We start from the raw sequence: 27847 nt of genomic DNA, 5'->3' as shown, positions 1-27847 counted from the left end.
ATAAAACCATTTATGAGGTCAGGTTCACGGCAAACGACTAAGTACTTTAGATTTAATAAAAACTTGCAACAAAATGACAAATTAGTAGTGTCTAAACGGACGTGCATTGCACGAAGAGACGAGAAGGGAAGAGAATGTCGGAATGAATTAAACGAAAGAAGTAAGTACCTATGCAAAGATCATAGAAATTGTAAAAATCTTTCAACTCGCACTTGTCTGATTTTTTTAATGGAAGACCAGATTTTTCTTATTAGTTATATGTTATGGTTTTCATTTCAACTCAAACAGGCACACACAATCTATCGATCTTCTATTTACCGATTTTTGTTTCTTAATAAATCACCTTTCATCCTTAAAAATTTTTTCAACAATTTATATTATAAACATAAAAAGATGGAAGTAGAATAAGAAATTTCTATTATCTAAAATTATTCCAACTTCTATGCTTAAGACTTCTTATTTTTACATTACAAAACAAAAAATATCTTTACAAATTTAAACAAGCTTTTTATAAATCGTTGTAAATTGTACCTACTAGTAGTTCTTATTAAGGTACGGTTCCATGTAACACGTAGCTTCGATCCGATAACGTAACTCGATTAGCTAATTATTAATTTCACACAAATTAAAATGACCTCGGGGCGACCTCGTTTTTTATTTGTTTATCAGATTTTGTTGTTTGTCGGCCTCATTTTTGGGTTAAACACAGTTTATGAGCGTGACTTTATAATTATTTCTTCTAATTGGATAAGAAAATTGGAAAGAAAATATAAACTAGCAAGCTTTTGCACAGGTCTTTTTTTCTCTTACGTGGGAATGTACTCTTCTGCTTTTAGACTTTGAGTTTATTTGTTACAAACAAATACTTAATTTCTTTTTATAATATTAGTATGTATTAAATTTCTCTGAACTTCACAACACAATTCTACGAAATTTAAGGTCATCTGCATGCATAATGTCGCTTAGATACTCAATACATGTCACACAAATTTAATATTTTTTCTGCAAATAATTAATCTGTCTTTGTCTTTATATTATCAGAGATTGCTTAAAAACATTTATGAAAATTAATAAAACAACAATATGATTCACGTAACCGAAATCCATCTTATCACAATTGGAACAGTTGCATCAATGTTACAGAAGCTCAATAAAATCATTTTACCGAAGCAATAGCTTTAATTACATACATATGTCATCAGATAATTGAAATAAGAAGACGCGTTACTCTATATTACAAATAAATAAATGCATTTTGTAAAACGCATTAATGATATTAATCTAGATTGAGACGGCGTGGCTACTGATTGAGGAGCACTACAGGTTGATTTCAAAACGCCGTCACGAATTCGAAGTATATTTTTTATTATTAGATTTAGTAAGTGTTTTATTTGTTCATTTGCAACAAACACGTGATAAGTATATAGCCATGTTAATACAGAAAAAGACACACAAAATTTAAATCTGTTTTATCTAAGTATTCGTGTGCTGCATTTTGTAAAAAAAGTTTTTATGATTATAAGAGTCATAACAATCATAAGATGAGATGAGTCATCTTCAGGAGTAACAACCAACTATTGTTATCCACAAAAAAAAATATCAGTGGAAACGACAACGACTTTTCTATGAAAGCTGTTTTTCATAAAATTAATGTAAAAATAAAAAATCGACGTTAAAAGTATTAATTTGAAACAGTCCTATTATGTCAAAGCAACGATATTGAAAGTTCTCTTTCCAGCTTTGTAGATAGATAGATAAAACTCTTTATTGCACCATAAGAGTAAAACATACAAAACAAAACAAAGCAGATATAGATGGTACAAAGGCGGACTTATCGCTAAAGCAATAAAAAAAGCATTGTAAATTAAGACCATCCTGTAGTTTCACTGCTTGGTCAGTCCATTAGCTTCCTGATGTTAAGATAGTGTCATGATGTTACTTATAACTTGTTTCTAGTACATAACTTGGTAAAGGTCTGTGTAATTATTTGTAAATATCATATTTTTAAAGATGTGTTGATAACCATGCTCTCCCTCAAAATGTTCTGTCGTCTTTGATATATAAGTATGTACAATAATGTACTTTTATATTCCCATACAAATGTCAAACGGCAATACATGACTTACCCAATCGTGGTCAAGTTATTTTATGCTAAAGTATTCTACCTAATAATCTTGTTGTAACAGTTGAAGAGACTATAGTTACATGGTAAATAATATATAAATATGTACGGTGCAAATTACACAGATTCAGGTAGACTCGAAGTGAGTGCGAGACTTGTGTTACGAGATAACAACCCAACGATATTATATTTTGTTATAACTACTAATATAGATCCAAGACCCAGGTCAATCTGAAAAAGTTCGTTTCTCATCATGCATCATGCATGCATGCGGGATGCGACCCCAAGACCTGCTGTGTCGCAGACAAGCGCATTACCGCTCCGCCATAGAGGCCTTCAAAAGCACGTGGATAAAAAGGAAAGGAGGAAAACTGCATATTCAGGTTAGTGTATAACCATGATCCAATACTTACGTGTTAGGTTCCCCCCCTTAAAATGTTTCGGAGGTCAGACGTGAGTCCCTTCGTGTAAAACCTAACCCACACAATCAGGAACTATGACTGACTCACTATGATTGTCCGGTTGACTGGAAGAGATCCCTTCATGGGATAAGTCGGCCATTGCAAGTGATTTGTTTCTTTTATAACTATGTACTTACTATTTTCTTGTTACTGTGTAAATTTCTATGCAATAAAGATATCACAAACAATCAGGATCTTGGTCACAAGATGACTTCAGATTTCTCTCCAAAAATCCACGATCAGGACTAACGTTAAGTGGAAATGCACATTTTTGACAATTTCTGGTCGATAACTTGATTTTACCAAGAAATTTTGTAAGTAAGATGAAATCTTTATAACAGATGGTAAATGGGTTAGTAAAACTGAATAAGTAAAAAACTGAAAAAAAAATCATTACTTTTGTTATTAAATTTTGGTATAAAAGTATGCAGGAATCATTTCAGCGGTATGATGTAGTCATAGCCTACCCCTCTGGGATTTATATTCCAGATATGTTTGTTAACTTTAAAAATCGTTTTTTAAGCGTAATTTCTTTTAAAATCCCCACACCATTAACTATAAATAAACTACTCAACAATCATTACTAGTGTTACTCATCTATTTGAATCAAAATAAAATGATTGATTCAATTATTAGTCCGTTTCCCGACCGAGTAGAAAGTTACTGACGTGCCGTATCCGGTGTTCATAACTTGTAGTTTAGGATATATCTACTATATATAAAAAAATGTAATTGTTGTCTGTCTGTTGCATGAAGAGAGTTATGAATGTGCATGAAGCAAAGGAAGTGTGCAGAGATCGTGGCAAGTGGAAAGAGGTAGTCTCTGCCTACCCCTCCGGGAAAGAGGCGTGGTTTTATGTATGTATGTATGTATGTTGTCTGTCTATATAATATAGATGATATAGAATGCAAAGCGGCGGAGAGTGACGTAAGGGATAGTTGATAAATAAGATAATGGGCTAAGACAAAGGAAAATAAGAATAGGTTTTCATAGAAAGCTACTCCCATCTGATCTCCGAAACCTTTGTAACCTAACCCGTTTTGGAATATGGTTGCACATCCAGTTGCCTGAATGTGCAGGTTTTCACGCAATGTTTACCCTCACTATAAGAGTATCGATTAGGAATTAAATCGATAACGTAAACAGGAACCAGTACAGGAGTTGAACCTGTGGAACTCTTAACATCATTCTTTTATATTCGGACACCTTAACCGTTCGACCGCCGACGCACTTTTAACACGCAACATTTGAGCTTAATGTGGGTCGTTGGTTCGTGTTGTTTATTTATTTAAAAAGGAGGTTAAATTTGTTTTTCCTTTATTAGACCCTGGCGAATAACTTGTCACTCTATATGAGTCTTAACATACACAGTACATAGTATGTAATTCTTTTGAATGTATGTAATGTACCCAGCTGTTTAATAGTTGGTTAAACTTAGAAACTAATTTTATTTAAACTATTAAAATGGATAGAATCCATGTCTATTACTTTTTAAAATAATGTTAGGTATTTAATACAAGACTCTGTCTTTAACGCCTGCTTAATCAATTTTTATAAAATTTTATTCTTCTTTTTCATCGTGTTCTTTATTAGGTCGTGTCCGTCCTGAAACGCTTTGACGGATTAGCTAACGAGCTGTTTCCAAGCTGTTCCGCTTTCGGCTTTTCACAGGATTTAACTCGACAGAAGTCGCGGGAAAAAGACTAGTTCAAAAAAATGCTTATTCAAAATTTATATATAAAGGAAGTCGCAACATTCTACATTTGTATTGTTCCGTCTTGGCTTGGTATACAATTTCGACTGGCAGAGATTTATACATTATTTTAGTGCAATAATTAAATTTACAACTACCTTTTAAAAATAATAATTAAATTTACAAAGAAATAAATAACGTTATTTTAACAAAGAAAACAAAATGTGTAGCACCATGCCGCTACGAATAGGCGTAGCGGCCTACGGCGTAGGCGAGTGCTACGAGGCCCGCCCAGTGCGCCCGCCTTCCGTCGGCGGCGTACTAAATAGTCAGGCATTGTTAGCGACACATTAAATTTAACATAGCGCACACTCGTAAAACATTGTCATATTGTAGCACACTCATTAAGTATTGTATTGTATAGAACAAAAGAAGCGAGATCAAACAATACCCCCACCACGACGGTCAATTGCATTAGATAGTACACTAGAAAGCGAATGAGCACTTTAGAGGCATATTTTAGATATTGTTATTATTATTTATGAAACCTTATTGATAAACGATAACGCAGACCGTCATAGATAAGTGATAACGCTATTTTTATAAAAGTCAAGGACACAAGGTCAATAATTGGATTATGTTTTTTGATGTCAACAAATGTAAGTAAATTTCTCGAAAAGTTTATTGTTTATAGAAACGAAAGTATTGTAATAAGAAAGTATGATATGTGTATTTTTGTATAACTTAGAATTTATTAGAATCTTATATTGTATATTCGAGAAATATTTAAAAGTTGACAAGAAATTTTGATGAAAGCATAGGTTGAAGACAAACTTTTGTGAAAATCTCTTTGAGAAAGAAATTGTGATATTTGTAAATTATTTTATATGATGAGAATTTTTGTTACTTTATTTGGAAAATGGAAATTGTTATGTTTTTATCATGTGAAATTGAGAAAAGTAAATAAATATCACCTAAGCGAAGCTATGCACAACACCAGAAATCGTCACGAAATTTGAGGTTCGCGTTAAGGTATTACTCCGACTTACAATAGTAAAATCGGCGGCAGAGGGCGTCGTAGTGCAATTGTTCCAGTTTAAAGTGAAAAATCAAGAAAAAGAAGACCTCAAGAAAGAAAAAGTCCTCAAGGAAGAAAAAGTCTGCAAGAAAGAAAAAGTCTTCAAGAAATTAAGTCGGAATAATACCTCTTAGTGTAATAGTTTAATAGTGTTAGGAAATTAGTATAAGGTGTTGTGCGTGGTTAGTGGACGGACAAATTGTGTGTATTGTTTTCGTTTTTTAATTCTTCAATTAGTTTAGTGGTTTCCAATAAGACTTGAACATAGTGAGTAGGTATTCCAATTAGTGATAGTGCTATTGGATTTCAGTGACTGAACCCTTAAACCGTGAGTAATTCAGACTTTATTAAGTGACATAGACTTTAATTAGAGAGAGAGACTCAATATTTAGTGATCATATAGTGAATAGACACTCAGTGAGTAAGGTCAATGACCCCACGTATAGTAGTTTTATTAACAATCAAGTGAAATTAGACATAGGCTTTTGGAAGAGGTTGATGACCCCATTTCTACACAACCTACCATCCGAGGATTCTTTGTTGGCCTCACTGCCGCGTCCGCAGCCGTTGACGTCATATACCAGCGGGGGGGGGCGGACTTCTACTGGAGCGGAATTCGGGACTCCCTATATGTGAAGGGGAGGCTAGGGGAGGCAGGTACCTAGTCAGGGTTATACTGTCACCTCGACCCGCAACAGGCATAGTTATTTCTTTACTAGCTGTGCCTCGGGGCTTTACTCCAGTGGGAATTTCGGGATATAAAGTGTTTATGTTATTCCAGGTTTTAACCGTGTACGAAATTTCATTAATATATTTGGCGTGAAGGAGTAACGAATATACACACCACACGTCCTTTTCGCACAAATTTTCGCATTTATATTATTAGTAAAAATATTTAACCTTTTTCTTTTACATACAATATAAAATTACAATGAAAATATATATTTATATATCTGTAACTTACAAATTAAATGATATTTATTTTTGTACTGTATGAGGCTATTGTTTTTAGAACAATGTAGCTAAATGTAGGTATATAATGATGGTTTTTGAATTAATTTATTTTTTATTAGCTATAGCAATTTAAACGTTTACATTTATTGAGATGAACGTGCCCTATCAGTCTTTTGAAGACTATTGGCACTGTCTAGCCCACAAGGGATATATTTATGTATGTATTTATTTTGACATTTTAATATCTAGTTGTTGAAGTAGATATTGTATTACCCTGTTATTCCTAAGCATTTTGTTAAGAATTTTTTTACAATAATAATTAAACAGCCATTCGATTCATATTTAATTAGCTATTACCTGCAGCTTCACGCGCGCGATTTTTATCGCCACCCACTCGCGCTAATTTAACGCCACCTTCACGCGCAAGAATTAAATGCCACCTACCAGGCTTTTCGCAAATCCCCCAGGAACATAAGTTTTTTCCGGGATGAAAAGTGCCCTATGTACTTTTCCTTAATTACATAAAAGCAAAATTTCATGACAATTGATTCAGTAAATAACGCGTAAAGACGAAACAAACAAACTAATAAATTAACTTTTGCATTATTTAAAAGTCATATCAATGGTGATTTGTTCACGGATTATATTTTAGGTCTACATTAATAAAATGCTGCAGTATAACTATACTTAGTTAATTGATTTGTTTCACTATTTCTTCTTAACTGTAATTGTAATGTTTAGCGTTAATAACACTTAATAACAATTTTAATATTTATTGTCGTTAAACTTTAAAGACTGCTGGCTCTGTCTACCCTGCAAGGGATACAGACGTGATTATATGGGTGGATGGATGGACGTTAATAAGTGATACTTTGTATCCTATATTGAAATGTCATGACCTTAATTATATTTTATTCTTTATTTTATTAATAAGTAGAAAGCCACTTAGATATATAATTCATTTATTTAATTTGCTACAAACAATTTATAATTTCAAATGAAATACAAATTAATAAAGGTGTGAGTTGCAGCAATACAAAAAGGTCACAACTCAACGAATTTATTGCTATAGAGCAATACGCTGCTTTTCAGTTATAACTTAGGTCGGTACACTTCTTAATGTTATGCGTATAGCCTACCGTAGCTTCCAAAACGGTTAGGATACTCGTAACGATAAGAATTATGATGCTTATCTTATTATTTATACCTATTTCATTATATTTGTTTTGTGTCAAAACTTATTTCTACATACAATACAATACAATTATCTTTATTCTCCATAAAAAAAATACGTATGTAGTAGAAACATACATTATGAATATGTTGAGCAAAGGCGGACTTATCGCTAAGCAATCTCTTTAAATCAAACTTTATATTACATAAATACCAACCAAAAATAAGCCGTCGGTTTCACTGTTAAATATTTACATACATAAAATCACGCCTTTTTCCCGGAGGGATAGGCAATTTTTTACATAAGTATTGATTTATTATATATTTTATTGTTATTTTTAGAACTATTTAGTAAGTAGGTATGCATATAATTAAAATATGCATTCATGTTGTTATTTTTTACTTCTGTTTATTAAACTTAGGTATTATTTAATAATTTCAAAGGCTGTTAAACAGCATTAATTTAATCATTTGAAAATACTATAAAATGTTAACGAATGTTATTATACTTAGATACCAGCATTACTATATTTTTAAACAAACCATCAGTACTAAATTTTATTAATTAATGTGAAATTTTGAATGTTATTTCTACTTAATTAATTTACATACTTTATCAGTAAATAATAAAAGATTTTTTTAAATGCATGAGCTTAACAAAATGAAGATGCGGGCGATTTGCTTCAAAAATTCTCATTATTTATTTATTAACCCTATAATGCCATAACCATTTTTGTCCTTAAAATAAATTAAATATTGTTTATAAATATTTATATTTTTTAAACTTGGCCGAATAATACCTATTAGTTACAAATGGCTAAGTACCAAATAAACATTATAATTTGTAAAAATATTTCGTCATAAATCTCAAGTGTGTAATGCACAATTCTTTTAACGCCAACTTACCAGCACTTTCGACGGCCCCGGGCGAGACAGGCACCGGCTCGCACTCCCTCTCCGTCCTCTGCTCAAACTCACTCTGCACTCTTACCGGTCTCCCACCGTTCAGCCCCAAAATAGCGTCAATCGTGTGTCTGGGCCCCTGACTAACACTAGGCACTTGTGTAAACGCTAATCTAGATTTAACCGCGTCAAAACTCTGATTCAAATGCATTTGCTGAGCGTGAAAAAACATGCCCATCCGATTCAATGTCTCTAAATTTTGCTGATGCTGCGATAAAGATATTGATTGGTCTGTGACATTTATTGATGATGTTGAATTAGGACTACTCATTTGCGATCTTGGCGAGTTTGTTTCGGAACGCTCTGGCGTTCGGTTGCCGAAGAACCGGTCTTCAGGGACGTCCATTCCGGCTGAGGGCGCGCGCGTCACTGACGGGGCTAGTACGGGGACAACTAAGGCGGGGCTTAGCTGGTGGGGGGCCGAGCGAAATTGCCCATTGAAAGTGCGAAATTTGGGGTCGCGAAGTGATTTTGTTTGGTAAGAAGCAAGAAGCGGCATATTAGCATTTTCCCCCGGGCCTTTGAGAGGTTGAATAGTTTTTTTCGATTTGATTGGGCCGATTGTGCCGGGTGTTAGAGCGTCTCTGGCAGTTTGTTAGTGATGTATTTGAGGGTTAAAGGAGTTTATGACTTGTTAAGAAAGTTGCGACTTGGTGTTTAGGAAGATTATCAATGTTTTGTTGTGCTTCCCACTGAACTGTCGTGTCGTCGAGATAATTTTCTTTCAAACTTAAACTGTTGTTTTGTTAGAAGCTGTAAAGATATTAATTATATTAAATATTGTTATTTAAATCCACTTCAAATTAAATGAAGAATTAAAACAAAGATTGCAACGAATGTTAATTAACTAAGAACGCAGATGTGCGCTAGGTAAACGAAATTCTTAATTACGCCGATGCTAATGAACCCAATTGGAATTAATCAACCTAATCAATACACAGCCAATCAGACTCGTTGCTTCTTTGTTTCATTGCACGCGAGTAAGAGAGATAGAAAATCACCGGACATCTGCCTGTTAACACACAAATTTAACCAAATCGGTTAACCCGTAACCAAACAATAACAGCTTTTCCAACTGACCATCCTTGCATCTCTCTACGAGCATAATATTCAATAGAATACAATAAAATATAAACTTCAGTTACATATTGCATAAGATCAGTTTTCAAATACGGAATTTCCTAGACATAAGTCCTTTTGAAATTAGAAGACGCATCGTCAATATAACTTTGTCTTATTCACACTAACGCAGATCTCACTCGCTCTCATCTCAGGTGAAACGTCGGTTGCTAGGGGGCGGCGCGAGCGTGACGTCACCCGCCGATCGACCAATCAGAGCGCGTAATTCGCTTTTTTTTTCTTTTGCTACAACTTCTTTTGTCGACGTGCTTCTTTTGTTCGGCGCTCAGTGATTGTTTGCGAGCGGCTGTTAGAGGGTTAACTTCGCGAATAACAAGCTACCGTTTGTATGTTAAATAAAATAAGTACTTATCTGTTTTTCGAATAAGGAAAATGGAATTTTTGAAAATAATAATTCCATTTTTAATAAATATATTTTATCACTTTTATGAAACAATACCGAAGTATAAATTTTATAACCGTAAAAAGAATATTAATGTTTAAGGCTTATATTTTTTTATTGAAAAATAAAATACTTACCTTTTAAAAGCCAGAATGACCGTGGATATATTTTTAATGTTAGAAAAAAATACTTTTATTTTAATATCTAAGTTAAAAATATATACCTATTATATATTAGTCAATATATGTTGTATATTAGTCAGTTTTAGTTGTTGTAGTTTTAAGGAATATAAACATAAAAATTCTCCTAACTACTAACATAATGGTCTCAAAACTGGACAAATTAATAAACTTAAACAATGCCTAAGCGACAAAGAATGCAATTTTGGACAAAAAAAAAAAAATAACAAGGAGAAAAATAAAATAATGACCAGAGATCTTTCTTAAATACGATTATGTTTCAATATAAACAAAAGAATGGTTTCAGTATTTATTGCACCTGTTAGGTAGGTAAGTACCTACCTATAGCTCTTTAAATATATTTAATTACAAAATAACTCTGCTATAAAATTAATTAAAAAAAAAACGATTCTATTAATATGATAAAAGAATAAACAGATTTTTTATATTATGTATTTGTTTCAGCATAAAATTTTAATGGCACTTTTTTATGAATTTAAGCAGAAATAAAGGAGTAGGTTAGTAAGGTATAGGGTTACCAAATCGACCAAAATAGGGTGCCTGTTCAATTTGAATTTATTACATACCTACATACATATGATCACGTCTATATCCCTAGCGGGGTAGACAGAGCCACCAGTCTTGAAAAGACTGATAGGCCACGCTCAGCTGTTTGGCTTTGTGATAGATATGAGATTGAAATAGTGACAGGTTGCTAGCCCATCGCCTAAAAGAGGAATCCCAAGTTTATAAGCCTATCCCCTAGTCGCCTTTTACGACATCCGTGGGAAAGAGACGGAGTGGTCCTATTCTTTTTTGTAATAGTGTTTTTGAATTTATCTGTTTTTAAAATTCTCCAATCAGACTAAGGACCAAAAGAGCCTCGCCTGAGTTAAGTTCCTAGGTTTCTCTATAAGGTTTAAAAGGGAGTAAGAATTTTCCAGTAAAAGAAGAACTATTGAACTGACCTATAAGTAAGTACCTTCTTAACTACCAATTTTTTTTTATTGCTTACTACTATTTCAGTCTTTATTTAGTCTTTACCTATATTGTTGCCTTAATTTTTTTGATTTAAAGAATTTTTGAGAGAGTGATTTTTACAAATGAAAACAAAGAGAATTGCCGTGTGGTTCCCGGCACCAATACAAAAAAGAATCGGACCACTCTATTTCGATTCCATGGATGTCATAAAAGGCGGCTAAGGGATAGGTTTACATACTTGTGATTCTTTTTTAGGCGATGGGCTAGCAAACTGTCACTATTTGGATCTCAATTCCATCATTAAGCCGAGCAGCTGAATGTGGCCATTCAATATTTTCGGGACTATTGGCTCTGTCTACCCCGTAAGGGATATAGACGTGACTTTATGTATGTATGTATGTATTCTTCTTTTAGGCGACGGGCTAGCAACCTGTCACTATTTGAATCTCACTTCTATCTTAAAGCCAAATAGCTGAACGTGGCCTATCAGTCGTTTCAAGACTGTTGTCTCTGTCTATCCCGCAAGCTATAGACGTGATTATATGTATGTATGTGTATGTATACCATAAAGTCCAAATAAAATTACAGATTGTAATTGAAATGGCCCAAAAAAAAACTACGATGTATATCGTCCATGTGCACACGCCCTTCACTCGTTCGCTAAACAACGGTGCAGTAATACATTTACGTGATTGCAGCGTCCAAACATCGTATAAAATAATGATGGAACAGAAATGAGGTTAGGGTTTGTGTCTCTAGATTTTTTAAGCAACTGTGAAATCTTTAGATTTTAGGCTTGAGGCGTGGAACTATGTGTGGATAACCAGTACAATACAGTAGGTGAGAATTTAACGCGAATAACATCTGAAGATTGGATCTGATAGTAATCGTAGATGAGACCAACTAATGTCTGAAGGTAGAAGATTTGAACTGAAAATAATCGAACAATAGACTGCTGTGTTCAGTTGCCCTTTTCTGATACTGCAAAAAATCATTACCTAAGTAAATTCTGCAGTGACACTTAGACTCCACTTCAAAATATACCAAATGGTCCTAAAATTTAAAAATGCGGCACATCTGTACTCTTGTTACTTGTGCACCGCTGAATATTTAACGGGGTGGACAATTAACTCTGAAAACTCTTCACTTGATTGGCGCACGCGACTCCGGCGAACGGCTTTTAATGACACGTTCGATTTTTAAAATTCAATTTTTGTAATGCAACGCCTGCGTTTTTTTATACTGATTTGATTAATTTTCTAGAATTGTATTAAGTAAGTAGTTATTGTTTGGTAGATAAGGGAATTTTAATTAATGAATAAATTAAGTAATGTAAGCAAACATGTATGCACTGACTTGTTTCTATACTGTAGAGTTATAGTTACAATTACAATGCATACTTGCCTATATACTTGTAATGCATTGATTGTACGTATAATGTACATTGATAATATACAAACATATATCACGTCTATATAGCGGGATTAACATCTTGTTAGTCTTAAGATAAGTATTCTATAACTAATTCCCATATTTTTTTATCTTTTAAACTTTTATATGATGTTAGATATAAATACAAAGAAACAAAAAAGAATAGGACCACTTCACCTCATTCCCATGGATGTCGTAAAAGGCGACTAAGGGATAGGCTTTAAAACTTAGAATTCTTCTTAGGCAATAAGCTAGCAAACTGTCACTATTTGAATCTCGATTCTATCATTAAGCCAAACAGCCCAACATGGCCTATCAGTGTTTTCAAGATTGTTGGCTCCTACCCCGCAAGGGATAAAGACGTGACTGTATGTATGTATGATCTTCATTCCTTGCAGGGTAAACAGATCCAACAGACCCGAAGGAACACCCGAAGCCACGTTAACTGTAAGTATAGCTTTATTAACTTACTAGCTGTGCCCGCGACTTCGTCCGCGTGGAATATATATTTTGGGCATCATTGAAGCCCTCAAGGATGAATTATTTTTCCCCTTTTTTTCACATTTTCCATTATTTCTTTGCTCCTTCCTCGATAAATGGTCTATTCAACGCAAAAATAATTTTTCAATTCGAACCAGCAGCTCCTGAGATTAGCGCAAACAACCAAACAAACAAACAAACTCTTCAGCTTTATAATATAAGTATATCATCAAGATAACTACTATCATCAAGATAAACAACGGTTTAATAAAGGCCAGTTAGCCTAACCAGGTCCAAGCCACGCGAAGGTATGGGTGGGGGTGCAGGTGGTGGAGGGGAGAGAGTTCAAAACCAATCAATGTTGGTTAATTGATGCTTTAATGCTGCCTCATTCAACAATTACAGAGGTCTGTCAACTGCCAGGTGTCTAGTGATGTGCTTTGGTACTTATCGATAAAAATATTTTCAATTTAAAATTAATCATATATCTATAATTTTTAATTTTAGGCCTGAGAGTCGGAAAGCTGAAATGTCATTGATCTTACAAACCTATGAGGTAAATACATTTGAGCATGGTGGTAAAAGCAACTGACAAAAAAAGAAAGTAAACAAAGCTTAATAAATGATAACAATACCTAAATCAATCCTAAGTTACTTATCTATATTTTAAGTACCTAAGTAGGTACTTATTTCTGGTTGGTATAGCTTCTGGTTACGGAGGTCAAACCGGCAGTCGCTGTGTGTAAAAAACACTCTTATAAAAACCTTTATATGGCTTAACTGCTAAAATAATAGGTAGTATGAAATTGTGTATGAAAATTTATTACACGAGATTAAACTTAATTCTTTTAACTTAAAATTTTTAAATAATTCAATGCTAAGAAGTTACCATAATTTAAGTTGAACTTTAGCGAAAATTCGATAATATCCATCAAAATTATTGACATCCGTCTTCCACTAGTTGTATGGTTGAAATAGATAAGTCTCTCCTGATTATGATTCTCATCCTGAAACTAAAATAACTCATGTTGCCGCCAGAAGATGATTTAAGGACTAAATTTTTACAATAAGAATTAACAACTATAACTATCTAATTAACACAAGTATTTTGATGTTAAAGTTAAACAGAATATAACATATTAAAATTTAGGTCAACATATAAACTTTTTTGTGAATAACAATGTATTTGATTAAAGCTATCAACTTATTTAATAACAAAATAAGTAATTAATATTTTTTTTATATTGTCGATAATATCGATCAAAATTATCGACACCTGTCCCTCCCTACCCACAAATTGTTGTATGGTCGTAGTAGATTAGTCCCCCTTTATCCCGATCAATCTAAACGCAAACTCGCTCAATTTACCTTTGAATTCGCAATTAACCACTCGTTATTATATCATCATGCTTCCTTTTGAAGGCTCCAAAGGGTTTAATAAATGTTATTTGATTAGAACTTAATTAGTATTGTTTGTTGACATTGGCAAATTGATTTCGAAAGTTGATTGTTTACGCTAAAACGTATAAAGATCAAAGTATTAAGCTGGAAATTGCTGGTTAATTGCTCATTCAATGCGTAATAAATCATTAATTCAACAGATTCTTAAAGAGAACAAATGATCGCCTAATTTATCAACTTGTTACACAATTTCTTACTTCACTATTAATCCCAGTACATCTTTACTTCTCTGGGGAGGAATCCGGGGAGTAACTTTTAACCACTATACTTTACTCGACGCGACTCCAACCTTTGCAGTGGAATTTAACCCATATTGGCTTATAGATTATGTACAGATTTTATTTAAAAAAAATTTTCTTACCATATGAGTATTGGTTTATCATTAAAGAATGACATTACTATGAAAAAATGTATAAGTAATGTGTATTTTTATATTCGATTACCCAAACCGTTCATTACGCTCTATGCCTATAAATAAAGCCTTGAAAAATCATTGTAAAATCTAATAAATGACCTCGACTCGGTGAGTGGCCATCATCAACAATCCCTTACAGGATTTGCTGGCCATAGATAAAGGGTGATTCGAGATCAAAGTGTAGCAAAAACAGGTGAGCTGGGGTGACAACACCTGTCGGAGAAAAACGGGATATTTTCATATTATTTTGGAAAGTTTCGAGTTAAACAATTCATAGAAATAAACTTATACATACCTAATTAAAATACTGACATAACATACGTTTATAAAATCACGCTACTTTCCCGGAGGGTAGACAGAGACCATATCTTTCCACTTGCCACGATTCCTGCATACTTCTTTCGATTCGTCCGCATTCACGCAAGTCGTTCGAGTTAAAGCTCTTATTCTGAATATACGTATGAGTAAGTACTATATGTTTTTTTTTTTGTGATCCGGTGTTACCTTTTAGATTTGAAATGTACGTAAGTGCACATGTAATCTTATCCTTTTCAATCTATGTCGTTCTTTTCTCAAATAATTAATTAAAAAAATAATTTTGATAACAACTTAATATTAACTAGGTCTATGACCTCCTTGATACTTTTTTATCGTATTGCGGTAGGTATCATATATAAGTTTAGAATAACTTCTTACTAAATTTTAACTTGTACAGTATTGGATAGCTGTGTGGTCTCCCAACAGAATCCCCCGCTGCGCACAGTTTAATAGCAATCTGCGATATTAATTATCTCTAAAGCCTGGCTTTATTACTGATGATTTAAACATGGACTTTTGGTTTACGGTGGTTGACTGTTGAGTATGTCAACTAGTTTTATCACTTTAGGACATACCAATACCTATATTTTTTTGATCTGTCTTTTGATTGACAATCTACAAGGTAAACTTAAACTTGTAAGTTATTATCAACCACATCAGTAGCATCTTTATCAAAAACATATCTTCTTGCGTCTTCAAAGTTTTAAAAATTTCTTACATATCTATTCATTGATACAAAAATAACAAATTTGATTACGTTTGAATGATCTTAACTTTTAATGTTTATTTATTAAATCATCCATCATTGTTCAAAATCATGAAGAGGAAGCAATCAAATCAACGAATTGATTGCTTCTTCTTCTTCCTGGTGTTATTCCAGGGGTTGCGTCTTCTTACCTCTCTGGAGATGAGCTCGAGTCGAGGTGTGCCTGGATCGGGTGAGGTTATTAAGGTAAGAAGGTATATAACCTACCCGAAGTGAAGAAAATTCTAACAATACCCAATAATTAACGTGCTTCACTGAATACTACTAAAGCCTATAACGGTCAGTCTATCACAATTCTGTGAACAATATCCCAATTACGAGAGCAGTAACCAAACTCATTCCTGGGAGCCAAGATTGTTCAATATAACATGTTTACATTGTGCGAGTGGCGAGCATACGAGTTGTTCAACTAGTAGAGTCACAAGTAGATGTCACTCACAGAGTAGCGTTTAAAGGTTTGTATTGTCAGTTTATTCTCATAAAGAACGTAGTTTACAAAATATCAGAAACGGTGTTGTTTTTCTAAAAACGAATTACCTACTACATTTTAAGCACAAGTTAGATAAGAGTATTTGAAAACTTCTTTGGAGGGTGTATCCGAGAACACGCAAAGATGAGAGAGAAAAAGCATGATATGATATCATTTTTTAATATGTTGAGTAAAATTACAAGCCACCCATTTGACATGTTGTCAACTCGACCAATGTGAACCTTATACTAAGACTACGTCTTAGTATAAGGTTCACATTGGTCTATACAATACTAAGACCAATGTGAACCTTATACTAAGACTACGTCTCGTCGGTGCAATCGAGTTACATAGCAGTTATGCCTCTTGGACACTTGCACAGAGTAATTAATCTGTACAGATGTGACGTGTTTTTATTAAAAAAATTGGAAGTAATTATTTGATTCTTAGAAATTTATTTCAAAAAGTATTCTCGATAAGTCTGCATTTGCCTTCGACTTTATTTATTGAAGATTTTATATTGGTACAAAAAAAATATGAAATAAAAACAAACTAAGCATAAACCAAAATGAAAGAAATCATTTTACAGATACTGCAAAGCAAATACTTATTTCCGAATTATATTTACGCAAATTCTAGAAGCACAGGTGAAAAAGTGCCCTATGTCCTTCTTAATAATTCTATGTGTGTGACAAGTTATCAAACATAAATTTGCTTATCCTTTTAAATACCTACAAAAAACATCCATACACTACATTTTTAAAAATAGAATAGGTACCTACAAATAAAACACCGACTCTGTCTCTCACTACACTGTGCGATACAAACACGTTATCACAAGACAGAACAAGTAACAGTAACTAACCATTGGTGAGGTGCAGGACATTGGAGATACTATCCAGGGATAGCCATCCTAGTTTCTAGACTTAGGTCTAGGTATCAGTGTGACCTAAATAATCCTGTGTCAATATTAATGATTACTAAGTAAACTTTTATTTGCACTTATGTACCTACTTAGGTACTAATAATAAGTCATAACAAAGTTGATTGCTAAAAACAAAATTGGCGGACTGTAATTAAGAATCAAGAAAAACTCTTTTTAATATTTAATTTGTTTTCTTTTTACATACATTAATATAGTCACGTCTACGTATATCCCTTGCGGGGTAGACAAATACAATTTGCTTTGAATTTTAAAATAAATAAAACCAAGTTAATATTTATATTTTTTTAAAAATCAAACTGACTTTAATGATTTTTAAAGAAATACTATACTAATCCAACTATCCAACACAGTGGATATAAAATGTATCGACATCAACAATCTTGTATAACATCTTAGCAATTTGACGAAACGAAAAAAATCGCTGACTCATCCAATCCATCACCTTCGATCATTAGAACCCTCAAATTAATACCTGCCTAGCCAATAATAGATTTAAACAATACACCAATTTATGTCGACCTCCAATGGATAGCAAGTTATTGCAAGACAGAGGTCTAAATAAATTGGATTAAACAACACAGAATTGTTATTAGTAATGTTAATTTTTAGGTTATTTTGAATGAAAAAAATAACCAAAAAGTATTTAGAGTGCTTTTAGTGGAGCCATTGATATATTTTCGGTTAAACTTTTTGTATGTAATTAGCGACTTTGCTACTTCTTTTTACTTTGACAAGATAAATTATATTATTTACATTTTTATGAGGTTTTTTAAACCAATAGCGAACTAATTATTAGTAGGCAAAACAGAGTAACCAACTTTTTTATCTACCTATAGAATGAGTATATTGTGTAGATCTTGGTCTGATCCTGCTTGAAGGACCAATAATTTCTGATTCCACATTTTGTGCAACTCCATCAGTATGAATTAAAACGCATTAGTTTATATTTCAATTTTAAATTGGTACTTTAATTTTTTTATATACTTACTTTAAATTTAAAGAAAATAATTATGTTATATTGAAAAATTATTATATTAGGTTATATTCTGAAACATTACAAACATTTATTTATTTTTCTACTTAGAATAGCACTGAATAAACGAACCTTGTTTTTGCTCAATTAGCTCAAATTATTTAATCCACTACATTCTACCAAACAACATAGAATTTCGTATCATTATTTTATTACAATTTATAACAAGCAGTCATTTTGGTGAGAAAAAATAAACTGACCACTCAAGCAAAGTGGGTAAGCGTGATTCAGTTAGTTTTATATTCTTCTCTACAATTACAGTAATTCTTAGTCAACACGCTCTCTTAAGTTAAGTATGTGTGATGATTACTCTAAGTGTCGTAATCATAGAATTTAAAGTATTAAGTGATTCTGTGAGAGTCTATGGAATTGTCTACAGAAGAAGCGTCACATCATCTTTCCAGTGTTTTAATAAATAAATTAAAAGTATATTGTCAAGTTAAAAAAAAAATTAAGAATAAATAAAGTTATTAGTTACTTCAGCCTAAATTAATAAATGAATGTTTTTTTTCTACAGCAGATTTCTTTTTCTACAATTAAAAACTGCAATAAACAGGTCAATCTGAATCTTTCATGATCAAAATACTTTAAAAAATCTGCAATAAAACACTCCTTTTTCCGCAGTCAGGTAAGAATTCAGTGTAGTCGTCGGCGCGTGCTCAAAACTAAATGTCTGGCAAATCGGATCTCTTATCAAACATCTTGAATATTTTGTAATTTTTGCTTTACTTATTTTGTTTGTCATTCTGGAAAATAAGCAGTTATTATGACGGCACGAGCTAAAAGGGCAAAAGTGATTTTACTTTTAAAATATTAGCAAGAAAAAGTATTTTTTTTTACTGTTGGCTAGTAATAAAAGCGAGCAAAAAATTATAATCGTATCGCTTGTCGTGCTAAGAATTAGCAGACGTAATAGTCATTTTGTATAAATGTTATACAAAATAACTATTACGTATTGTATTATGCCGTACTCCTCTGAAACGGTTTGACCGATTCTCTCATGAAATTTTGTGAGCATATTGAGTAGCTCTGAGAATCGGATGTGATTATATGTATGTATCAATGATAATGTAATTGAATAACCCAGTTTGAACCTCCCAAACGCTATCATTTAAATCACATTTCTAAAAAGCTTTTGCCAGTAGCCTCCTCTTAAAGCCAAGCCTAATGGTATATGTTTCTTTTAATATAGTTGTATGAATAAATAAATAAGCAAACATACTAAAATTATAAATAATAAAACAATACAAACAAAACAAAATAAAACAATTACAACTTAAAACGTAAAAGCGCCGTTTAATAAGATTCCCGCTAACTGCGACAATCTCAAGGCGTCAGTAATTACCTCTCCCCCCTCTAGTGAAAGCCCCTCCTCCCCCTACCCTGGTCCCTGGACACAGGAGATTATATTGTTCAGACTTAATAGGGTTTTTATTGTTTTATATTACGCTTAGGCTACGGTTAATCTTGTTTGGGCGTTTTTCATTAGGTAATAAAATAAAACTGCTAAGATCTGAAATGATTCTGCTTAATTTTAAGACTTCAGGCAGATATATCCAGATATACCTTAAATGTACTCAAATCAATAGAAAGATGTTAATAAAACAAAAATATCTATAGATTTTTAATTGAAAATTGTGGAATATTTAATATACATATATCCATAAATATTCACACATACATGTATTTCATATGGATGTTGTAAAAGGCGACTAAGGTGAATTCGTCTAGTAAAAGCTTCCATGCTGGTCAGGTAGTGAAAAAAAACTGATTGCATACCAGCTCCTTCTATTTCCGTCTAGATTGTAAAAGTAAATCAAGAGAAATGCTAATAAACTTGACATTTATCTTTAAGCCATACAGCTGAATGTGGCTTTACCTGGCTTTATGTTTGATAATTTTTGTTTTGATTTTGGAAGCAGTAGTAGTTACAATTAGATTTAAGTGATGTGACGTCAATAAGTAATAATACCTTGTATCCGATTTTGAAAATTAATATATTCTATTCTAAAATTATTCCTATGTTTTTACCAAATGAAACCTCACGAAACAGGTGCAACCTCATCGCCTCCGCTAAGTAATTGTCTACAAATTAGTCTCTGCTTTTATAACACTAAACTGAGATGTTTGATGACAGAGACACCATGTCTCCTGTCTCGTTCACTCGTTCTTTGCTGTACTTAATAGAAGTAATGTCTGTGAAATTGTCAGTAAAAGGTTTGTAATGACGAGTTGTTTAAATTTGTCGTCAGATTGTTTGTTAAGAAAATATTGTATTGCAGAATGGTATCCATACTAATAAGTAACATAAATGTGAGTGTGATTGTTTGTCTGTATATCACGTCAATACAACTGAACCGTTCGCTATGAAATTTTAAATACGTCTAGGACCAATTATATGTTACTTTTCAGGTATTCATATTCATTTATTTGCCAACTAAGTGTAGGTACATTGGTTTTCAGAGTAGGAATAGAGCTTATAACTTAGCAAACATTTACAGACATGGCAAATAGGTGGCGTATCTAGATCCTTTATATACATACATATATGTATATACATACATTTTGAACCCGAATAAAGTCGTGAGCAAATGCTAGTCAACAAAAAAACAAATTAAATGTAGGTATCCGTAATTATAACTGGATTAAGTATAATATAGTTATTCTAATAGAAGCAAAAGTAAAAAAAATAACCTTTTCAATATTTACAATGCAAAGTGGCACTTGTATATTTATAAAATATTTGTAATCTTGGATTTCTACTGAATGGTTATTAAGGATTGTGTATTATGGACGAAAGGTTTACATTCAGTGGAAAGAGCGAATGAAAAAAAATGTTGAATGATTGATAGGTAATCCTTTTTCAATGAACGATAATGCTTGGATTGTCCTTTTCGAATTTCAAACATTATTTGAAATATATTTTTAAGATATGTTTATAAATATATTTATAAGATTTTGAAAGATATCTTGGAAGTAGGTTCACTAATATACTCTGTGATATGATGGTAGCGTGGTTGACTTTGATACTAATTGGGACAACGATACTATCTGATACTCAGGTTTTTCATAGACCGTATAGGATAAAACCCGACATATTACATTTGGATAAGGTCGTCAACTCTTTTTCAGTTAATTGAAAAGAAAAAAAAAATATACATACATACATATGGTCACGTCTATATTCTTTGTGTGGTAGACAGAGCCAACAGTCTTGAAAAGACTGATGGGCCACGTTCAGCTATTTGGCTCAATGATAGAATTGACATTCAAATATTGACAGGTTGCTAGCCCATCGCCTAAAAAAAGAATCCCAAGTTTGTGAGCCTAACCCTTAGTTGCCATTAACAACATCCATGAGAAAGAAATGGAGTGGTCCTATTCTATTTTGTATTGGTGCTGGGAGCCACACGGCATAATAAAAATGATATTAATTTAAATACATTTTTAAGTTACTCCTAAAGTATACATCGCACAGCAAATAAAATTCGCAACATTGTCACGAAACTGTATCGGAAAAAACAACATCTCTGTCCCCCTTCAAATATTTCTCTCTCGCTCACTCTAATCGTATTAAGCATCCATTTTTGTTAGCGCTCCGAGCCCGATCCAATTTCAAACTCATTTGTTAGAGCATAAAACAATTATTAAAAAACGCCGGTGATTTGGCGGGAAATTTTTATCGTTTACGTCACTTAGTGAACAGGGAAACTGTGGAGCTGGGTTTTTAAAATGGTTTAAAAATTTAATATTTGAACACAAAAATAATACGAAAATAGGGAATATATGTGCCTTATCAAACGGTTATATGAGAATCTGGTACTTTCAGACAACTGCATGTTTAACCATAATTCAATATAGGTTACATATATACAAAAATAAAAGTACATATATACATACATATAGTCACGCCTATATCCCGGGGTAGACAGAGCCAATAATCCCGAAAAGACTGAATGGCCACTTTCAGCTGCTCGGCTTAATGATGGAATTGAGATCCAAATAGTGACAGGTTGCTAGCCCATCGCCTAAAAGAAGAATCCTAAGTTTATAAGCCTATCCCTTTTTCGCCTTTTACGACATCCATGAAAAAGAGATGGAGAGGTTCTATTCTTTTTTGTATTGGTGCCGGGAACCACACGGCACTACAGGTATTACAGGTATTTCAAATACTACTAGGAAAAGTACACATTTGACAATTTCCATAAAAAAGACTGTTGACCTTCGATATGAGTAACCTTACATTACCGGGGCTAACTCCAGGAAGAACAAGAAGCATCTAAACAACTAAATTACATAATTTATATCAAAATTCGTACTTTAGACGTTAAAATGTAAAAGACAGACAGACATAATGTTAGTTAAGTAGTTTTGTATGTATGTCTGTTTGCAACGCTATAACTTTAGAACCGTTAGTCTGATATTGATGAAATTTAAAATGTATAAAGAATCTGTCAATAGTATTTTTAATATCGTTGGGCATCAAAATATATTAAAAAGTTTTTGTGACATTAACTAACTAGTGTAGATTTGAAAACACGGAAATAAATAAACTTTATTTAACATCTACCTTTTCAAATCGGAATATAACTCCTAGACGAACGTATCTTGATCAAATTAAGGACGTCCTGGTAAAGGGTCAGCAGGCCAATTCTGCTATTTGTTAACCGAAACAGTTCGGATGCGTTTCAGCTTGGTTATAGTTGCGTTTATATTGTCGAACGGTATTCCAGTAACTTTACGTTGATAGCTGAAACGCAAATGAAACGGAAGCGGTTGGTTATTTGCTGCCGATGCAAAACCGTAACTTTGGACAATTCAAGCAATGCAGAACCGTTGCGTTTCGGCCGGACCAACTGTCAAAAACTTATCAGAATACGAAATAATAGCCGAACGGCAAACAGAAGGTTACGTGTCCTTTAGCAGAATACGACAACCAAACCGTTTCGGCTGCGTAACCATTGCGTTACGGCTTCGTTTTGACAAATTGTTAGTAGAATACCAAAAGTTGTAATCAATGCGTTTCAGATCCGTTTCGGATTAAAATAAAATAGCAGAATTGACATGCAGGTCAAATGTACCCGAAACCGCCGAGCTTGTATCAAGAGAGTTATGAATGTGGATGAAGCGAAGGAAGTATGCAGAGATCGTGGCAAGTGGAAAGAGGTGGTCTCTGCCTACCCCTCCGGGAAAGAGGCGTGATTTTATGTATGTATGTATATTTCTCTTAACAAACAACACAGTGACAGACGCACAACTTGTAAGTACCGTATCATTAACCGACCTCAAACATCGCAATTAGCGATATAAGATTATTCCGTGCGATTCCGTACAAACGTGTTATTACATTCATGAAACTCTCAGTTAGCGCCGCGGGGAGCCGCTGGGACTATTTCGAGGTACTTACAGTTTGTTTGAGAATGGTTTTAGGGTTACTTACAAAATTAAACCAAACCAGTTGTTAAGCCTCAATTATATTTTTTACATACATACATTAATACGTTCACGTCTATATCCCTTGCGGGGTAGACAGAGCCAACAGTCTTGTTAGGACTGAATGGCCACGTTCAGCTATTTGGCTTAATGATAGAATTGAGATTCAAATAGTGACAGGTTGCTAGCCCATCGCCTAAAAAAGAATCCCATTCTTTTTTGTATTGGTGCCTATTCTGTTTTGTATTGGTGCTGGGAACCACACGGCACATATATATTTTTTGATTCTTGCAATACCTAACTTGAAACAATATTATGAAAGGTTATGTTACACCGTTAAATTTTGACCTATGTTTGTTTTTGTTTAAGCCGTGTGGTTCCCGGCACCAATATAATAAAGGATAGGAGCACTCAATCTCTTTCCCATGGATGTCGTAAAAGGCGACTAAGGGATAGGCTTATAAACTTGGGATTCTTCTTTTAGGCGATGGGTTAGCAACTTGTCATTAAGGCAAACAGCTGAACGTGGCTAGTATTTCAAGACTACTGACTCTGTCTACCCCGCAAGGGCTATAGCCGTGATTATATATATTAATAATAAATATATGGGCCAGCAACTTGTCACTATCTGAATCTTAATTCTATCATTAAGCCAAACAGCTGAACGTGGCCTATCAGTCTTTTTAAGACTGTTGGCTTTATCTACCCCGCAAGGGATATAGACGTGATTATATGTATATAAAAAATATAAGTTTATTATATATTGTCACCCACACAAAGATTCTCTGCTTAATCCAATGGTAGACTGTAAGATAATGCTGTTATCATTAAGTCCGTCTATTATAATTTACAACATGTAAATGTTTCAATTAAAAAAATATATTAATAGAATAAAAATATTTAGGTAAATAATAATACGTAGCACTCGTAGCAGTTCTACACGTCTGTAGCACTGCTACGAAAGATATTCTACGCTCTAATTTTCATACAAATATATTGATTTCCAAATCATAGTTTGAATTATGATATAGATATAAACATGATTATAATGTGTGTATGTATATATTATTATATATTAGCTGCGTCCCGAAGTTTCGCTCCTGTGTAAATTTCGGGATAAACACCACCCAGGTTTAATATTATGTTTTATAAACTTTCGATTACATTCAGTTTAAGTAGACAATGTTCTTAGAGAAACCGATTACGAAAACAATAAAAAAAAATTTAATTTTGATTAAAGGAACTCGTAATTCTTTTTATCACGGCCTCAACTATGTACATATATATCAAATAAAAAAAATGAAATATATCAATTCTATCCTTAAGCCATCTTAAGTCTTTTGAGACTATACTCTGTTTACCCCGTAAGTGACAAAAACGTGATATACATACGGAATCTACAAATTTAATCCCCAACACACCCTCAGTTATTACAGACGGGATGTCGCCAGCGGGAGGCCCGGGTTCGAATCCCCGTTCGCTACACTTTAAACAAGTTTAATACTGTTATTGTGATCGTTGCCCTGGGCGAATGAATTAAAATATGGAGAATGATATTAAACGTTGTTAAGTTACATGTTTTGTTACAAATAGAAATTAGATGTTTAAAGTCCATACGTACTTACATACATATATATAATTACGTCTATATCCCTTGCGGGGTAGACAGAGCTAGCTAGCTTGCGGGGTAGACGTAAAAGACTAACAGGCCACGTTCAGCTTCATGATAGAATTGTGCTTCAAATAGTGACAGGTTGTGTGCCCATCGCCTATAAGACGAATGCCAAATTTATAATCCTATCTCTTAATCGCCTTTTACGACATCCTGGGGAAAAAGATAAAAAATAGGACCACTCTGGTCCTATATTTTGTATTGGTGCCGGGAACCACACGGCATTCAAAATAACGCGATTAGAAAAAAGCGCATAAGTCAAAATTAATCCTTAGGTATTATTAGAATAACTTTAGCTTTGATATTAGTTGGTCATAAACTTAAGTTTTATAATAGGTATATTTTAATAATGTATTGCTCTTTTTTTACCTAAAAGTCAATCAATACTTAGGTACAAACATGAAGTTCTTCGCTTCGTTCTTCTTGAATGTCTGAATCGCACGTTTTCCCAATACTATTGAGTTTGTCCCACCCGTAAGGTATAAAGACGTGATTTTATTTTAATCTTTCGTCACAAACCCAAAATAAGTATGTAATAATTCAGTGAGATTTGTGGTAATTTTTTTACGCGGGCGAAATCGCGGTTATTAGCTTGGATACACGGTTGGTTAGTACTTTCATGTAATTAATAGTTCTACTCGTTAAGATCTGTGCCGAATTTCGTCAAAATCGACCATCTTTTTCGATTAATCTTACACTTAGTCTATAGAAAATTAACAAAAAAATTAGTAAGGTTCATACATAGTACATTGTAATCTGCAACATGCAACCACATTGCAACAAAACAAATCATATTACATCTACCTGTCTCTTTTTAACTTATATGTGATGTCCCTCTCTTACAGACTCCCTACGGTCTCGTTAGTACTAAACGCTGTAATAGAACAACACAAAATAGAATAATGAAAAATAAACATGGACATCGCAACCTTTAAAAGAACACATTTGAAAGTCTTACTGCATTACAATAAAGTTGAAATTCGTATAAAACTTTCTTAACATAAGTTGGTTTTCGTGATCAATTCAAAAATCGAATAATAAAAAAATATACACATCGGCTGACAATGTTAAAAATGCGTGTTATTGAATTCTTATTACTACATGTTAAAGTTGAAAATAAAATAGTAAGGTTGTAATTAACATTGTGGTGTTTGTTTAAATGTGACATTTGTTTGAGGCGTTCTCCCAATATGGCGACGGAGTGGTAATTATGTTTTTTAAATGCTACAAATAGATTTAGGGTGTTGGTTATTTGATTCTGTGACAAATTTCGGTATTCATTATTAAGTCATCTAGCTGAGCGTCGACTTTTAACCTTTTCGAGACTAATGGCTCTTTCTACCCAGTTAGAAAAAAGACGTTATTATATATGTATTTATCATTAAGCCAAACAGCTGAACGTGGCCTAAAAGTCATTTCAAGAGAGCTTGTTCTGTCTACTCCGCAAGGGATATAGACGTGATTATATATGTACGTTTATATTATGTAAGTTGGCATTTGATAAGTATCTTTAGTTAAACGATATTTTTTTGAGTTTCTCTCACACATTGTATTACTCGTATTAACACAAGTTTATTTTCCGCACGATCTACTCTCAAAGTAAAGTATAAAGTTACCATACTGCACATATCATTTATACACGAACAGGAATTTCTATACCGTTCTTGCATCGGCACTCTTTATGCAACTGTATCTGCTTTCGATCAGATCCTGAACAAAGCCAGCTGTAGCAACTAGTAATTATGTGACAATAGTAGAATTGATGAAATGAGCTATGCAAACCGCGTGGTTTTTTTTTTAATAATTTTTTTGAATTTTTTTTCATGATTTTTGATAGACATCTTTTCTTTATTAAATAATAACGTTGTGGAAATAAAAGTAATAAGTTCTTCTCAATTTGAACTTTTTTTAAACAAAAGAACAGGATTTAAATCTGAATAAATAATTCTAATATAAATTTAAAATGGCTTACAAAATTTGGATTCTTTTTTTTGGCGATCGGCTAGTAACCTGTCACTATTTGAATCTCAATTCTATCATTAAGCCAGATAGCTGAACGTGGCCTATCAGTCTTTTTAAGACTGTTGGCTCTGTCTACCCCACAAGGGATATAGACTAGACCATAATGTATGTATGTATTCAATACACTTAATTTACCTACTTGTCACTAATGATAAGCACGCTGTGCGTACTAATTTGTTGGGTTTCAACCAGTCATAACTTTTGCTATGTGTATTAAAACATTTCATGTTGCAAAACCAATAGTGTGCCAATAAATAAATAAATTCTTTAAATA

At 33.1% G+C, this 27847-nt stretch overlaps 1 protein-coding gene across 1 annotated transcript in view; it reads right to left on the bottom strand.

Moving 5' to 3' along the window:
• The window catches only part of LOC106138490 (retinal homeobox protein Rx1-like), a 43461-nt gene extending 34670 nt beyond the window's left edge, over nt 1-8791 (bottom strand). Inside the window, exon 1 of the mRNA XM_013339649.1 lies at nt 8389-8791. Within this exon, the coding sequence (XP_013195103.1) occupies nt 8389-8791 (403 nt within the window). The remainder of the gene's footprint in view (nt 1-8388) is intronic.
• Between the last annotated feature and the right edge of the window lie 19056 nt (nt 8792-27847).

The sequence above is a fragment of the Amyelois transitella genome, chromosome 26, assembly GCF_032362555.1.
Source record: "Amyelois transitella isolate CPQ chromosome 26, ilAmyTran1.1, whole genome shotgun sequence".
In the NCBI taxonomy this organism is placed as follows: domain Eukaryota; kingdom Metazoa; phylum Arthropoda; class Insecta; order Lepidoptera; family Pyralidae; genus Amyelois; species Amyelois transitella.
Note: the sequence above shows the minus strand (reverse complement) of the source record. Positions and strands in the feature narration are given on the sequence as shown.